General features: G+C 65.3%; 2 protein-coding genes across 4 annotated transcripts; both read right to left on the bottom strand.

Annotated features, from left to right (window-relative positions):
- Positions 1–362: 362 nt before the first annotated feature.
- MRI1 (methylthioribose-1-phosphate isomerase 1) lies at positions 363–5,431 on the bottom strand. The gene is given in 8 exon segments (XM_064402052.1): positions 363–623; positions 1,068–1,292; positions 1,857–2,033; positions 3,104–3,140; positions 3,142–3,243; positions 3,245–3,278; positions 3,871–4,112; positions 4,976–5,431. Coding segments are annotated over 8 exon segments (1,080 nt in total). The 5' UTR covers positions 5,108–5,431; the 3' UTR covers positions 363–492.
- A 944-nt stretch (positions 5,432–6,375) lies between these two features.
- YJU2B (YJU2 splicing factor homolog B) lies at positions 6,376–14,188 on the bottom strand. Of its 3 annotated transcripts, none has more exons than XM_064402054.1 (10): positions 14,098–14,188; positions 13,749–13,813; positions 13,149–13,202; positions 11,891–11,973; positions 10,875–10,930; positions 10,699–10,759; positions 9,560–9,702; positions 8,134–8,306; positions 7,522–7,660; positions 6,376–6,729 (listed from the first exon to the last, which is right to left on the bottom strand). In XM_064402054.1, the coding sequence occupies exons 2-10, from the start codon at positions 13,749–13,751 to the stop codon at positions 6,452–6,454; spliced, it is 990 nt and encodes a 329-aa protein (XP_064258124.1). In that variant the 5' UTR covers positions 13,752–13,813; positions 14,098–14,188; the 3' UTR covers positions 6,376–6,451. The 3 variants fall into 3 exon arrangements, with proteins under 3 accessions (XP_064258124.1, XP_064258125.1, XP_064258123.1); XM_064402055.1 differs by lacking the exon at positions 14,098–14,188 and adding an exon at positions 14,020–14,068; XM_064402053.1 differs by lacking the exon at positions 14,098–14,188 and having other exon boundaries at positions 13,749–13,845.
- Between the last annotated feature and the right edge of the window lie 2,120 nt (positions 14,189–16,308).

Genomic DNA, 16,308 nt, shown 5'->3' with positions numbered 1-16,308 from the left:
GGGCGCCGGGATATACCGGGGCGGAAGTGCGCAAAGGATGGCGGGATATACCGGGGCGTTAATGCCGCAACGGGCGCCGGGATACACCGGGGCGGAAGTGCGCAAGGTGTGCCGGGATACACCGGGGCGGAAGTGCGCAAAAGGGTGCCGGGATATACCGGGGCGGAAGTGCGCAAAGGGTGCCGGGGTATACCGGGGCGTTAATGCCGCAAGGGGTGCCGGGATATACCGGGGCGGAAGTGCGCAAGGGCTGCCGGGATATACCGGGCGTTAATGCCGCAAGGGGCGCCGGGATATACCGGGGCATTAATGCCGCAAGGGATGCCGGGATACACCGGGGCGGAAGTGCGCAAAGGCTGCCGGGATTTATCGAGGCTTTATTGCCGCAAAGGCTGCCGGGATACACCGAGGCGGAAGTGCCGCAAAGTCTGCCGGGATTTACCGAGGCTTTGGTCCTGCAAAGGCTGCCGGGATGCACCGGGGCGGAAGCCGTCACCGCTCCTCGCGCTCCGCCACCTCCCGGCACGCCTGCGAGGGGGCGAAGACCCCCCACTCCGTGATGATGCCCCCCGTGATCAGCTCGTGCGGCGTGACGTCAAAGGCCGGGTTCCACACGTCCACGTCTGCACGGGGGGGGGGGGAGGGGGTACACGGGGTCAGGGGGGCTCTGGCAGCGACCCCAGCCCCCCCTGACCCATCAGGGAACCCCGAACCCGGCACAGCAACCCTCTGAGACCCCCGGGAACCCCCCGAGAGCACCCCCAGACCCACCGAGACCCCTGAGAAAGTACCAAGAGCCCCCCGAGAGCCCCCCCAGACCCTCTGAGAGCACTGAGACCCCCCTGAGAGCACCCCCAGACTCATCAGGACCCCCAAGACCCCCCTGAGAGCACCCCCAGACCCACGGAGACCCTCTGAGAGCACTGAGATGCCCCCCCAGAGCCTCCCCAGACTCACCAGGACCCCCAAGACCCCCCTGAGAGCACCCCCAGACCCCCCAGCACCCCCAAGGCGGGGGCTCCACGTGCCCCCCAGCCTCCAGCCTCCAGCCCCGGCCCGGCACCCACCGGGCTCGGCCAGGAGGACGCCCCCGAGCTGGGTGAGCTCGCTGCCCGGCCGCTCCTCGATGGGGATGAGGCCGCCCGAGGCCAGCGCGGGGTCGCAGGTGCTGCTGGGGGCGGCCACGTAGAAGGGGACGTGCAGGTGGCGCGCGGCCAGCGCCAGCTGGAACGTCCCGATCTTGTTGGCCACGTCGCCGTTGGCCGCCACGCGGTCGGCGCCCACCACCACGGCTGGGGACACGGAGGGGCTGCGTCACCGGGGGGCCACCACGGCCCCTGCTCTTTGTCCCTGTCCTGGCCTGTGTCACCTGGCCCCACCCCGTGCCCCTTTTCCTTGTCCCCACCCCGTTCTGTGTCCCCATCCCATTCTGTGTCCCCACCCCGTGTCCCCTCACCCTGTTCTGTGTGCCCCAATCCTGTCACCCACCCTGAGTCCCTTTTCCCTGTCCCCATCCTGCTCTGTGTGCCCACCCCGTCACCCATCCCGTGTCCCTCCTCCTCGTCCCCATCCCACTCCGTGTGTCCCCCACCCCCTGCTCTGTGTCCCCATCCTGTGCCCTTCTGTCCCCCCCCACTCTGTGCTCCCCCACCCCATTCTCCGTGTCCCGGTGTCCCCTGTCCTGGTGTCCCCTGCCCTGTCCTGGTGTCCCCTGTCCCAGTGTCCCCGTGTCCCCTCACCGTGCACATCGTGCTCCCGCACCCCGTTCTCCGTGTCCCCCTGGTGTCCCCTGTCCCGGTGTCCCCATGTCCCCCTGTCCCCTGTCCCGGTGTCCCCATGTCCCCCTGTCCCCTCACCGTGCACGCGGTGCTCCCGCATGGCGGCGGCCGCGGCGCTGTCGGCGATCAGCGTCACCGGGATCCCGTCGTGGCGCAGCTCCAGCGCCGAGAGCCGCGAGCCCTGGTTGTAGGGCCGGGTCTCGGTGCAGAACACGCGGGACAGCGAGCCCCGCTCGTGCAGGGCCCGCACCACGCCTGGGGACACGGGGGGACACGGGGGGGACATCTCAGGGACATGGGGGGACACTCAGAGACACCTCAGGGATATGGGGGGACACTCAGAGACACCTCAGGGACACGGGGGACACTCAGGGACAGAGCCCCCCGCTCGTGCAGGGCCCACACCACGCCTGGGACACGGGGGGACACGGGGGGGACACCTCAGGGACACGGGGGGACACTCAGAGACACCTCAGGGACACGGGGGGACAGAGCCCCCCGCTCGTGCAGGGGCCCGCACCACGCCTGGGGACGGGGGGGGACACGTCAGGGACACCTCAGGGACACGGGGGGACACGTCAGGGACACCTCAGGGAGACAGGGGGGACACTCAGGGACAGCGAGCCCCGCTCGTGCAGGGCCCGCACCACGCCTGGGGACAGGGGGGGACACCTCAGGGATATGGGGGGACACTCAGAGACAGAGCCCCCCGCTCGTGCAGGGCCCACACCACGCCTGGGGACACCGGGGGGACACGTCAGGGACACCTCAGGGAGACAGGGGGGGACACTCAGGGACAGAGCCCCCCCGCTCGTGCAGGGCCCGCACCACGCCTGGGACACGGGGGGGACAGTCAGGGACACCTCAGGGACACGAGGGGACACTCAGGGACATGGGGGGGACACGGGGGGGACACTCAATGACAGAGCCCCCCACTCGTGCAGGGCCCACACCACCCCTGAGGACACGGGGGGGACACTCAGGGACATGGGGGACACCGGGGGGGGACACTCAAGGACACCCCCCACAGAGAGGCCCCAAAATCCCCAGGGGGAAAAATAGGGCACAGAGCCCCCCCAGTGCCTCCCAGTTCCCTCCCAGTATAACCCAGTCCCTCCCAGGATCCTCCAGTCCCCCCCAATCCATCCCACTCCCGCCCAGTCCCCTCCCAGTTTATCCCAATCCCCTCCCAGTGCTCCTCCAGTCCCTCCCAGTATCCCCCTAGTCCCCCCAGTCCATCCCATTTCCCCCCCAATCCCCCCCCAGTCCATCCCATTTCCCCCCCAGTCCCCTCCCAGTTCACCCCAGTTCCCCCAGTGCCGTACCCAGCGCGGTGCCGTAGCCCGCCGTGGCGAGGGTCCCCGGTGTTGCAGTGGGTCAGGAGGGTGACGGGGCCCCCCCCCGGGACCCCCCCCAGGATGTGCTCGGCCCCGTGGGCGCCGATGCTGCGATTGTCACGGCGGTCCCTTGGCCAGCAGCCCCTCGATGTACTCGATGATGCTGGGGGGAAACAGAAACCCACCCCAAATTCAGCCCAAATCCACCCCAAATCCAGCCCAAATTCACCCCAAATCCAGCCCAAATTCACCCAAAACCCATCCCCAATCCTGACCCCAAACCCAGCCCAGCAGCCCCTCGATGTACTCGATGATGCTGGGGGGAAAATGGGGTGGTGACCCCAAAATCTGCCCCAAATCCAGCCCAAATCTACCCCAAAATTCACCCAAAACCCACCCCAAAATTCACCCAAACCCCATCCCCAAATCCTGACCCCAAACCCAACCCCAAACCCAGCCCAGCAGCCCCTCGATGTACTTGATGATGCTGGGGGAAACGGGGGTGGCGACCCCAAAATCTGCCACAAATCCATCCCAAATCCTGACCCCAAATCCTGACTCCAAAATCCACCCCAAATCGCCCCCAGGAACCCCAAATCGCCCCCCAAAATCCCCTCAAATCTCCCAAAAACCCCCTCAGATCCCCCCCAAACGCCCCAAAACCCCTCAAACTCCCTCAAATCCCCCCAAATCCCCACCTGGGACCCCCAAACCCCCCCCAAACCCCCCAGTCCCCCTCCCCAGCGCCCCGTTACCTCTCCCGCAGCTCCTGGGGGGTCACCCCGGGGGTCTCCACCTTTTTCCGGACCCACCCCCGCAGCCTCTCGGCCTCCCGGGCCAGGTTGGCGGCCGTGGGGCGGGCGCTGAGCAGGAACCCCAATTTCTGCCCCACAAACTCCTCCAGCGCCCCCAAATCGTCCTGGGGGCCCGCGCCCCCCGCCAGCTCCACGGCCAGGCTGAGGCAGCCCAGCAGGGCGATGGCCGGAGCCCCCCGCACCTGGGGGCACAAACGGCACCTGAGACCCCCCAAAATGGACTGGGGGTCCCCAAAAACCCCCAAAAACCCAAACAGGGGGCACAAACGGCACCTGAGACCCCCCAAAATGGACTGGGGGTCCCTCAAGGGGCGATGGCCGGAGCCCCCCGCACCTGGGGGCACAGAACGGCACCTGAGACCCCCCAAAATGGATTTGGGGTCCCCAAAAACCCGGACAGGGGGCACAGAACCAACCCTGAGACCCCCCAAAATGGACTGGGGTCCCTCAAGGGGCGATGGCCGGAGCCCCCCGCATCTGGGGGGCACAGAACGGCACCTGAGACCCCCAAAATGGACTGGGGGTCCCCAAAACCCGGGGAGGGGGCACAGAACAGCACCTGAGACCCCCCCCCCGGGTGGATTGGGGGTCCCCAAAAAGGGGTGGGGGTTTGGGGGGGGGGGTTGTCAGGATTGGGGGGGGGGTATCTGGGGAGGGGTCAGGATTTGGGTTGGGGGGGTCAGGGGGTCTCGGGGGTCTCTGGGGGTGTCAGGATTGGGTTGAATGGGTCAGGGGGTCTCGGTGGTCTCTGGAGGGGGTCAGGGAGTACCGGGGGTCTCAGGTGGGGTCAGAGGGTCTCTCAGGGTGGGTCCGGGGGTCTCTGGGGGGGTCAGGATTGGGTTGAAGGGGTCAGGGGGTCTCGGGGGTGGGTCCGGGGGTCTCTTGGGGGTCTCAGGGGGTCTCGGGGGGGGGTCAGGGGGTATCGGGGGGGGGTCAGGGGGTCTCGGGGGTCTCTGGGGGGGTCAGGATTGGGTTGAAGGGGTCAGGGGGTCTCGGGGGGGGTCAGGGGGTCTCGGGGGGGGGTCTCTCGGGGGGTCCCGCTCACCTCCATGTCGCGGATGGCGCCCCAGGCCCGCTCCACGCCCCCCACCCGCTCGTAGCGGAGCTGCCCCGGCAGCAGCCGCTGGTTCAGCAGCTGCAGGGAGCCGCGGCGGTAGCGGAGCGACTGCAGCGCCATCGGGGCACAACCGGGACAGGGCCGGGACAGGGAGAGCCGGGACAGGGAGAGCCGGGACAGGAGCGGGACAGGAACGGGACAGGAGCGGGATAGAGCCGGGACAGGAGCGGGACGGGAGCGGGATAGAGAGAGAGCCGGGATAGAGGGAGCGGGACGGGAGCGGGATAGAACCGGGACAGGAACGGGACAGGAGCGGGATAGAGAGAGAGCCGGGATAGAGAGAGCCGGGACGGGAGCGGGACAGAGAGAGCCGGGATAGAGAGAGAGCCGGGATAGAACCGGATAGAGAGAGAGCCGGGATAGAGAGAGAGCCGGGATAGAACCGGGATAGAGAGAGCCGGGATAGAGAGAGAGCCGGGATAGAGAGAACCGGGATAGAGAGAGAGCCGGGATAGAACCGGGATAGAGAGAGAGCCGGGATAGAACCGGGATAGAGAGAGAGCCGGGATAGAGAGAGCCGGGATAGAGAGAGAGCCGGGATAGAGAGAGAGCCGGGATAGAACCGGGATAGAGAGAGAGCCGGAGAGAGAGAGCCGGGATAGAGAGAGCCGGGATAGAGAGAGAACCGGGATAGAGAGAACCGGGATAGAGAGAGAGCCGGGATAGAGAGAGAGCCGGGATAGAGAGAGAGCCGGGATAGAGAGAGAGCCGGGATAGAGAGAACCGGGACAGACCCGGGATAGAGAGAGCCGGGATAGAGAGAACCGGGACAGACCCGGGATAGAGAGAGCCGGGATAGAGAGAACCGGGACAGACCCGGGATAGAGAGAGCCGGGATAGAGAGAACCGGGACAGACCCGGGATAGAGAGAACCGGGACAGGGCCGGGATAGAGAGAACCGGGACAGGGCCGGGACAGAGCCGCGATAGAGCCGGGATAGAACCAGGACAGACCCGGGAGAGGGCGGCGATAGAAGCCCCGCCCCTTCCGGCGGCCCCCGCCCCCCACCAGCAAAACCGCGCCAAAACCGCGGGAATTCAGCGGGAATTCAGCGGGAATTTTTAATTGGGGGAATAAATTACAGAGTGGGGGGCTCGGGGAGGGGGATAGGAGACCCCCGACACACACACGGAGGTTTAGGGGGTCCCGACCCCCCCCAGTTTCCGCTCAGGGGCTCTCGGAACCGGAATCGGAATAATCGGCGACCAGGGATGGGGCGGGGGCGGCAGCGGGGGGGTCCCGGGGGGGGGGTCCCCCACTTTGGGGGGGGGTCCCCGGGGGGGGGTCCACAGTTTGGGGGGGGGTCCCGGGAGGGTCCCTCAGCCCGGGGGGGGGTCCCGGGGGGCGGCACCGGGGGGGTCTCGGGAGGTTTCCCCATTTTTGGGGGGGGTCCCGGGGGTTCCTTCACCTTGGGGGGGGTCTCCCCCAGTTTGGGGGGGGTCTCCCCCAGTTTGGGGGGGCTCTGGTCCGCTCCCGGGGGTCTCGCGGGGTCCCGGGGGTTGTCGCCCCCCCCCTCCGCACGATGCCGAGCCCGGCGGGGGTCGCGGGGGGTCCCGGGGGGGCCCGGGGGGAGCGGGACGCCCCCAGCCCCAGTTTTTGGAGGGGGGTGCGGGAGGGGGGGGTCCCGAACCAGGAGCGCTGGGAGATCTCGGAGCGTTTGAGGCGCTGCCTCTCCTCGTAGGCTGGGGGGGAACGGGGAATGTGGGGACCCCAGAGGGGAGACCCCAAAAGGGGGAGCCCAGAATGGGGACCCCAAAGTGGGGACCCCAAAATGGGGACCCCAAAATCCTGATCCCAAAATGGGGACCCCAAAATGCTGAGCCCAAAAGGGGGACCCCAAAATGCTGACCCTAAATCCCCCCCAATCTCCCCCAAAGCCCCCCAAATCCCTTCAACCTCCCCCAAACCCCCCCCCCCCAGATCCCCTCCTGGAACCCAAATCCCCTCAAATCCCCCCCAGACCCCCTCAAATCCCCCCAAATTCCCCCAATCCGTCTCAAATCCCCCCAAACCCCCCCAATCTCCCCCAAATCCCCCCCAAACCCCCCAGATCTCCCCCAAATCCCCCCAACCCCCCCCAGATCTCCCCTAAACTTCCCCAATCCTCCTCAAATCTCCCCCAAACCCCCTCAAATCCCCCCCAGTTCCCCTCCAAACCCCTCAAATCCCCCCCAAAACCCCCCAAATCCCCTCCTGGAGCCCCAAATCCCCTCAAATTCCCCTCAAATCCCCCCAAATCCTCCCAATCCCCCCCAAATCCCTTCAACCCCCCCCCCAAATCCCCCCCAAACCCCCTCAAATCCCCTCCAAACCCCCCCAATCCTCCTCAAATCCCCCCAGATCCCCCCCAAATCCCCCCCGCACCCCCAAATCCCCCCAGATCTCCCCCAATCTACCCTCAAATCCCCCCCAAACCCCCCTCAAGTCCCCCCCCAACCCCCCCCAACCCCCCCCAAGCCCCCCGTGCCGCTCACAGTCGGGGGCGCGCAGGCTGAGCAGCGCCGCCAGCCGCCGATCCTCCTCCTCCTCGCGGAGCAGCGGGATGCTGAGCCCGGCCTTCCTCGCCAGCGCCGCCGCCTCCTCCTCCTCCTCCCGCAGCGTCTTCTTCTCCTCCTGCGGGAAATGGGGCTGGGGGCGAGGGGCGCAGACCCCCCAAGGGAGCACGGGATTTTTTTTGGGGGGTAGGGAGCTGAAATTGGGGTTTTTTGGGTTTTTTTGGGGGTTTTTTTTTTTTGGTTTCTTGTTTTTTTTTTTATTGTTTTTTTGGGGGGGGGGATTGGGGTTTTTTTTGGGGGTTTTTTTTTAGCATTTTGGGGGGGGTTGGGTTTTTTTGGGGGTTTTTTTTTGGTTTTTTTTTTTGGGGGGAGGTTTTGTGGGGGTTTTTTTGGGGGGGGCTGAGGTTTTTTTGGGGGGTTGGGGTTTTTTTGGGGGGTTTTGGGTGTTTTTTTTTTGGGGGTGTTTTCTCGTGGATTTGGGGGTGTTTTTTAGTGGATTTCGAGGAAGTTTTTTAGTGGATTTGGGGGTGTTTTCTCGTGGATTTGGGGGTGTTTTTTCAGGACTTGGGGGTCCCCAGAGCCCGCACTGACCCGGAACCTCCTCCTGAGGCGGCTGTTGAGGCCGAAGTCGTCCTTCCAGGCGCTCTGGGCCTCCTGCAGGCGCGTCAGGGTGGGGGCGGCGCGCTCCAGGACCCCCCGGTCGGACACGCCGTGCTCCAGGCGGAACATGGCGTCCGTGGCCAGGCGCTGCTGCTGCTCCGGGGCTGCAAAATGGGATACTGGGGTTACTGGGAGGGACTGGGAGCACTGGGATGGACTGGGATGGACTGGGTACACTGGGGACACTGGGGGTGACAGGGCCCAGGACACGCCGTGCTCCAGGCGGAACATGGCGTCCGTGGCCAGGCACTGCTGCTGCTCGGGGGCTGGAACACGGGGTTACTGGGGTTACTGGGAGGGACTGGGATGGACTGGGAGGGACTGGGATGGACTGGGAGGGACTGGGGACACTGGGGGTGACACCGGGGGTGACACTGGGGGTGACAGGGCCCAGCACACGCCGTGCTCCAGGCGGAACATGGCGTCCGTGGCCAGGCGCTGCTGCTGCTCCGGGGCTGCAAAATGGGGTTACTGGGGTTACTGGGAGGGACTGGGATGGACTGGGAGGGGACTGGGGACACTGGGGACACTGGGGGTGACATGGCCCAGCACACGCCGTGCTCCAGGCGGAACATGGCGTCCGTGGCCAGGCGCTGCTGCTGCTCGGGAGCTGCAAAACGGGGATACTGGCATGGACTGGGATGGACTGGGATGGACTGGGTACACTGGGGACACTGGGGGTGACACAGCCCGGCACACGCCGTGCTCCAGGCGGAACATGGCGTCCGTGGCCAGGCGCTGCTGCTGCTCTGGAGCTGGAAAATGGGGTTACTGGGGTTACTGGGAGGGACTGGGATGGACTGGGATGACTGGGATCATGACCCTGGGACTGGCAGAGGTTACTGGGCCATACTGGGCCATACTGGGGCTCACCGTCGGGCAGCACCTGGCCGCAGTCCCCGGGCTCCCAGCACCAGTACAGCACCCTGGGGGCACTGGGATGGACTGGGATGGACTGGGCTCACTGGGATTGTGACACTGGGACTGGCAGAGGTTACTGGTCCATACTGGACCATACTGGGCCGCACTGGGGCTCACCGTCGGGCAGCACCTGGCCGCAGTCCCCCGGCTCCCAGCACTGTGGGGGCACTGGGATGGACTGGGATGGACTGGGCTCACTGGGACTGGGACCCTGGGACTGGCAGACGTTACTGGTCCATACTGGGCCGTACTGGGCCATACTGGGGCTCACCGTCGGGCAGCACCTGGCCGCAGTCCCCGGGCTCCCAGCACCAGTACAGCACCCTGGGGGCACTGGGATGGACTGGGATGGACTGGGCTCACTGGGACTGGGACCCTGGGACTGGCAGAGGTTACTGGTCCATACTGGGCCGTACTGGGCCATACTGGGGCTCACCGTCGGGCAGCACCTGGCCGCAGTCCCCGGGCTCCCAGCGCTCCTCCTTGCGCCGCGCGCCGCTGACGATGACGTAGTCGCAGTTCCCGGGGTCCGTCTGCAGCTCGATGTGGTTCACGCACAGGTGGCACTTCATCCTGAACCTGGGGGGCAAAACGGGGCTCAGGGGGGACCCCAGAGCGTCCCCTGGGGGTCCCCAAAACCCACACGTGCGGTTGTGGCTCCCCAAAAGTCTGCACAAAGCCACGCGGGCACCGGAAATCCACACGCGCGGTTCTGGCGGCCAAAAATGTCAAAAATCCGGTTCCAGCCCCCAAAATCTCCCCTCAAACCCCTGCCCAGCCCCCCCAAACTCCCTCCAGTCCCCCCAACCTGAACCTGAACCTGGGGGGCTCAGGGGACCCCAAAATCCACACAGACACGGCTCTGGCACCCCAAAAATCCAAACACACACACGCAGCCCCCCCAAAACCCACACATGTGGTTCTGGCACCCCAAAAATCCAGTTCCAGCCCCCCAAAATCCCCCCTCAAACCCCTGCCCAGCACCCCCAAACTGACTCAAATCCCCCCAACCTGAACCTGACCCCAAAATCCACACACGTGGTTCTGGCACCCCAAAAATCCAGTTCCAGCCCCCAAAACCCCCCCTCAAACCCCACCCCAGCCCCCCCAAACCCCACAAAATTCCCTCAAACCCCCCCCAAAACCCCTCCCCAGCCCCCTCAAAACACCCCCAAAACCCCTCAAACCCCCCCAGACCCCCCAAAACTCCTTCAAAGCCCCCCCAAAACCCCTCAAGCCCCTCCCCAGCCCCCCCAAACCTCCCAAGCCCCTCCCCAAAACCCCCAAAATTCCCCCAAAACCCCTCCCCAGCCCCCTCAAAACACCCCCAAAACCCCTCAAACCCCCCCAGACCCCCCAAAATTCCTTCAAAGCCCCCCCAAAACCCCTCAAGCCCCTCCCCAGCCCCCCCAAACCTCCCAAGCCCCTCCCCAAAACCCCCAAAATTCCCCCAAAACCCCTCCCCAGCCCCTGAGAATTCCCTCAAAACACCCCCAAAACCCCCAAAATTCCCTCAAGCCCCTCCCCAGCCCCCCCAAACCCCCCAAGCCCCCCGAGCCCCCCCCGGTGCCTCACCTGTACACAGGTGTGGTGTAGTAATTCCCCACCTTCTTCTTCTCAGCGTTGTACCTGACCCCTGCGGGGGGAATTGAGGGGAGGGGGGCGTCAAACCAACCCCCCCCCCAGATTTGGGGAGCCCCCCAACCTTTTTGGGACCCCCAAAACCCCCCCCAAAAGGGGGCGTGGCTCACCCATGCCGATGTGGTTCTGGCAGCCGTCGCACCAGATGTTGAAGGGCATCTCGAACCTGGGGGGCACAGGGGGGTTTTGGGGGGATTTTGGGGGGGTTTGGGGGGTGTCCAGGAGTTTGGGGGGGGCGTGGGGAGGGGTTTGGGGGCCAGGGGAGGGGTTTTGGGGGGGATTTGGGGGGCCTGGGGAGAGGTTCTGGGAGGTTTTGAGGGGTCTGGGGGTTTTTTGGGGAAACTGGGGAGGGGTCTGGGGGTTTTTGGGGGGGGTTTGGGGGTGTCTAGGGTTTGGGGGGGCTTGGGGAGGGGTTTGGGGGCCGGGGGAGGGGTTTGGGGGGGATTTGGGCAGGTTTTGGGGGGTTTGGGGGGGCCTGGGGAGGGGTCTGGGGGTTTTTTGAGGAAACTGGGGAGGGGTCTGGGGGTTTTGAGGGGCCTGGGGAGGGGTCTGGGGGTTTTTGGGGGGGGGGTTTGGGGGGGTCCAGGAGTTTGGGGGGGCGTGGGGAGGGGTTTGGGGGGGATTTGGGCAGGTTTTGGGGGACCTGGGGGTTTTGGGGGATTTGGGGGGGCCTGGGGAGTGGTCTGGGGGTTTTTGGGGGTGTTTTGGAGGATTTTTTAGGGTTTTTTTTCGGGGGGGGGGGGGTTGGAGGTTTTTTTTGCGGGGTTTTGGGCATTTTTGGAGGATTTTTTCAGGGAGGCTTTTGGAGGGGTTTTGGGGTTTTTTCGGGGGAGCGGTTTGAGGGGTTTTTGGGGTTGTTTGAGGGGTTTTGGGGGTTTTTTGGGGGGAATTTTTGGGGGTTTTTTGGGGGATTTTTGGAGGATTTTTCGGGGGTTTTTTGGGGGGTTTTTGGAGGATTTTTCGGGGGTTTTTTGGAGGGGTTTTGAGGGGGTTTTTGGAGGGGTTTTGAGGGGGTTTTTGGAGGGGTTTTGAGGGGGTTTTTGGGAGGGGTTTTGAGGGGGTTTTTGGGGGGCTCAGGGCGGTGCGGGGGTGCCGTTTGGGGGTCCCCAGCCCCCCCGATGCCCACCTGATGACCAGGATGCCCTGGGAGAGCTTCCGGGCGCGCTCCCGCAGGGGGTGGCTGCCGTGGTACCGGTTCAGGGACCCGTGCTGGGGGGGGGGGGACGGGCCCGGGGGGGTCAGAGAGGGGGGTGGCACCCCCAAAAATCCGCCTCTGGCACCCCGAAACCCCCACACGCACACCCGGCCCCCCAGAATCCACACACACACACGGGCAGACCCAAAGAAATCCCAAATTCCAATTCTGGACCCACAAAAAAATCCCAAAATTCCATTTCCAGCCCACAAAAAAATCCCAAATTTAATTTCCAGGCCCCCCAAAAAATCCCAAATTCCATTTTCACTCCACAAAAAAAATCCTAAATTCCAATTCCGGACCCACAGAAAAAAAAGAAAAAAAAAAATCCCAAAATTCCATGTCCAGACCTCCCAAAAAATCCCAAAATTCCATTTTCAGCCCCCCCCCAAAAAATCCCAAATTCCAATTCTGGTCTCACAAAAAATCCCAAATTCCAATTCTGGTCTCACAAAAAATCCCAAATTCCAATTCTGGATCCACCAAAAAAAAAAAAAAAGTCCCAAAATTCCGTTTCCAGATCCCCAAAACTCCCCCTCCCACAGCCCACTCAAACCCACCCAAAACCCCCCCAAAACCCCCCCAAGCCCCTCCCCAGCCCCCCAATCCCTCCCCAAATCCCTCCCCAAAACCCCCTCATCCCCCCCAGAACCCCCAAATCTCCTTTTATCCCCCCTAAACCCCCCCGAACCCCTCCCCATCCCCCCCAATCCCCCCCAAACCCCTCCCCAGCCCCCCCAGCCCCCTCCCAATCCCCCCCCAGACCCCTCCCCAGCCCCCCAATCCCCCCCCAGACCCCTCCCCAGCCCCCCCAGCCCCCCAATCCCCCCCAAACCCCTCCCCAGCCCCCCCAGCCCCCTCCCAATCCCCCCCAGACCCCTCCCCAGCCCCCCCAGCCCCCTCCCAATCCCCCCCCAGACCCCTCCCCAGCCCCCCCAGCCCCCCAATCCCCCCCAAACCCCTCCCCAGCCCCCCCCAGCCCCCTCCCAATCCCCCCCCAGACCCCTCCCCAGCCCCCCCAGCCCCCTCCCAATCCCCCCAGACCCCTCCCCAGCCCCCCAATCCCCCCCAAACCCCTCCCCAGCCCCCCCAGCCCCCTCCCAATCCCCCCCCAGACCCCTCCCCAGCCCCCCAATCCCCCCCAGACCCCTCCCCAGCCCCCCCATCCCCTCCCCAGCCCCCAGCCCACCTTGGCGGGGTCGAAGTCGGGCGGGTAGTATTTGTTGGTGCCCTTGCGCTCGCCCTGCGGGGAATTGGGGAGGGGTCAGGGGGTGTGACCCCGGGGTGACCCCCAGTGACCCCTGTGTGACCCTGCTGTGACCTTGATGTGACCCCGGAGTGACACTGCAATGTGACCCCTCTGTGACCTCATCGTGACCCCTCAGTGTGACCTCATGTTGACCTCAGAATCACCTCTCTGTGACCCCAGAGTGTGACCTCAATGTGACCCCGCTGTGACCCCCAGTGACCCTGCAGCGTGACCCCTGCATGACCCCTCTGTGACCCCTGTGAGACCTCTCTGTGACCTTGGTGTGACCCCCTGTGACCTCATTGTGACCTCTCTGTGACCCCTGCATGACCCCTCTGTGACCTCTCTGTGACCTTGGTGTGACCCCACAGTGTGACCCCTGTGTGACCCTCTCTGTGACCCCACTGTGACCTCAGAGTGTGACCTCATGGTGACCCCTGTGTGACCTCTCTGTGACCCCTGTGTGACCTCAGAGTGTGACCTCATGGTGACCCCTGTGTGACCTCTCTGTGACCCCGGCGTGGCCCCGCCCCCACTCACCATGGCTGAGCCCTGGAGGTCGCTGGGAGCTGGAACTGGGAAACGTCAGCGGGAACTGGTTTGTACTGGGAGAGACACAGAGAGCACTGGTTTGTACCGAGCTGTTACCGGGCCGTACCGGGCCGTACCGAGCTGTTACCGGACGGTACCGAGCCCTCCCCGGACCGCACCGCGCTGGTACCGGGCCGTACCGAGCTGTTACCGGGCCGTACCGGGCTCCGACCGCCCCGTTACCGGACGGTACCGAGCTCTCACCGGGCCGCGCTCTTACCGGACTCTTCCCGAGCTCCCACCGCGCCGTTACCGGGCCGTACCGGGCTCTCCCGGCGCTGTTACCGCTATGACTTACCGTGCTCTCCCCGGTCCCTCCCGGTCTCGCTCGCCGCTCCCCGCCGGCCTCTTCCGGCTGCGCTCCTCGGCCCCGCCCCCTTCCTCCCCGTCGCCGCCAGCTGATTGGCCCAGCGGCGGAGAGGGGGCGGAGCCCTTTCCCGGCGGCCCCGCCCCTCCCGGCGGCGTTCGCGACCTCAGGCGGCGCCGCAGCGCGGTGACTTACGGCAGCGCATAGCAACGGGGGCTCCGCGGCAACGGGGGGTTGGCATCGACGTGTTTCCATGGCGACGGGGCACGTTGCGGCGGGGGCGCCATGGCAACGGGGACCATGGCAACGGGGACCATGGCAACGGGGGCCATGGCAACGGGGTGCATAGCAACGGGGGCCATGGCAACGGGGGCCATGGCAACGGGGGTGCATAGCAACGGGGGCCATGGCAACGGGGGCCATGGCAACGGGAGCCATGGCAACGGGGGGCCATGGCAACGGGGGCCATGGCAACGGGGTGCATAGCAACGGGGACCATGGCAACGGGGGGCCATGGCAACGGGGGCCATGGCAACGGGGTGCATAGCAACGGGGTGCATAGCAACGGGGGCCATAGCAACGGGGTGCATAGCAACGGGGGCCATGGCAACGGGGTGCATAGCAACGGGGGCCATGGCAACGGGGTGCATAGCAACGGGGGCCATGGCAACGGGGGCCATGGCAACTGACTGCTCCCCATCATCACCCCAATGTCCCCATGGCGGTGGCACTGTCCCCATCCCTGTCCCCATCAGCCCTGTCCCCAAAGACTGGCAGAGCCCCTGTCCCCCCCGTGTCCCCATCACTGTCCCCTCTGCGTCCCCTCTGCGTCCCCCCCGGCGTCCTGCAGGGTGACAGCCGGACGTGGCCGGTGGCACAGGGGACGTGGGGACACGGCGGTGGCACTGGGGACACCGTGGTGGCTCATTAGCACGTCTCTGTGATCAGGTGGTGGCACTGGGGACACAGCAGTGGCACTGGTGACACCATGGTGACACCGTGGTGGCACAGTGGTGACACTGTGGTGGCACGGTGGTGGCTCATTAGTGTCCCCCTGTGATCAGGCGGTGACACTGGGGACACTGTGGAGACACTGGGGACACTGTGGTGGCTCATTAGCACGTCCCTGTGATCAGGCCACAGGGCACTGGGAGACTGTGGTGACATTGGGGACACCGTGGTGGCACAGTGGTGGCTCATTACTCATTAGTGTCCCCTGTGATCAGGTGGTGACACCGTGGTGACACCGTGCTGACGTTGGTGGCACAGTGGTGGCACTGTGGTGGCACAGTGGTGGCACAGTGGTGGCTCATTACTCATTCGTGTCCCCTGTGATCAGGTGGTGACACTGGGGACACTGTGGTGGCACTGTGGTGGCACAGTGGTGGCTCATTACTCATTCGTGTCCCCTGTGATCAGCCGGGCCACCCGCGGGGTCGAGCAGAGGCCACCGGCAGCGCCGGGTGGCACCTGGGGCTGGGGACACCGGGGCTGGGGGGACACGGGGAGGGGAGGGACAGTGCCACCGCCTTGGGGACAGGGACAGGGACAGGGACAGGGACAGGGACAGGGACAGGGACAGGGACAGGAACAGTGCCACCACCTTGGGGACACGGGGACAGGGACAGGGACAGGGACAGGGACAGGGACAGGGACAGGGACAGGGACAGTGCCACCACCTTGGGGACACGGGGACAGGGACAGGGACAGGGACAGGGACAGGGACAGGGACAGTGACACCGCCTTGGGGACACGGGGACAGGGACAGGGACAGTGACACCGCCTTGGGGACTGGGATGGGGACAGTGCCACTGCCTTGGGGACAGGAACAGAGACAGTGCCACTGCCTTGGGGACACGGGGACAGGAATGGGGACAGTGCCACCACCTTGAGGACATGGGGACAGGGACACTGCCACCGCCATGGGGACACGGGGTGATGGGAAGGGGAGGGACACTGCCATCCCCTTGGGGACAGTGCCACTGCCATGGGGACAGGGACAGGGACAGTGCCACCACCACGGGGACAGGGATGAGGACAGTGCCACCACTATGGGGACACTGTCACCACATTGGGGACACTGCCAATGCCATGGGGGCATGGGGACAGGGACAGGGACAGGGACACTACCACTGCCTTGGGGACAGGGATGGGGACAGTGCCACTGCCGTGGGGACAGGGACAGGGACAGGGACAGTGCCA

Source organism: Passer domesticus, chromosome 34 (assembly GCF_036417665.1).
Source record: "Passer domesticus isolate bPasDom1 chromosome 34, bPasDom1.hap1, whole genome shotgun sequence".
Classification (NCBI taxonomy): Eukaryota; Metazoa; Chordata; class Aves; order Passeriformes; family Passeridae; genus Passer; species Passer domesticus.
The sequence above is the reverse complement of the archived record's forward strand: the minus strand, read 5'-3'. Positions and strand labels throughout refer to the sequence as shown.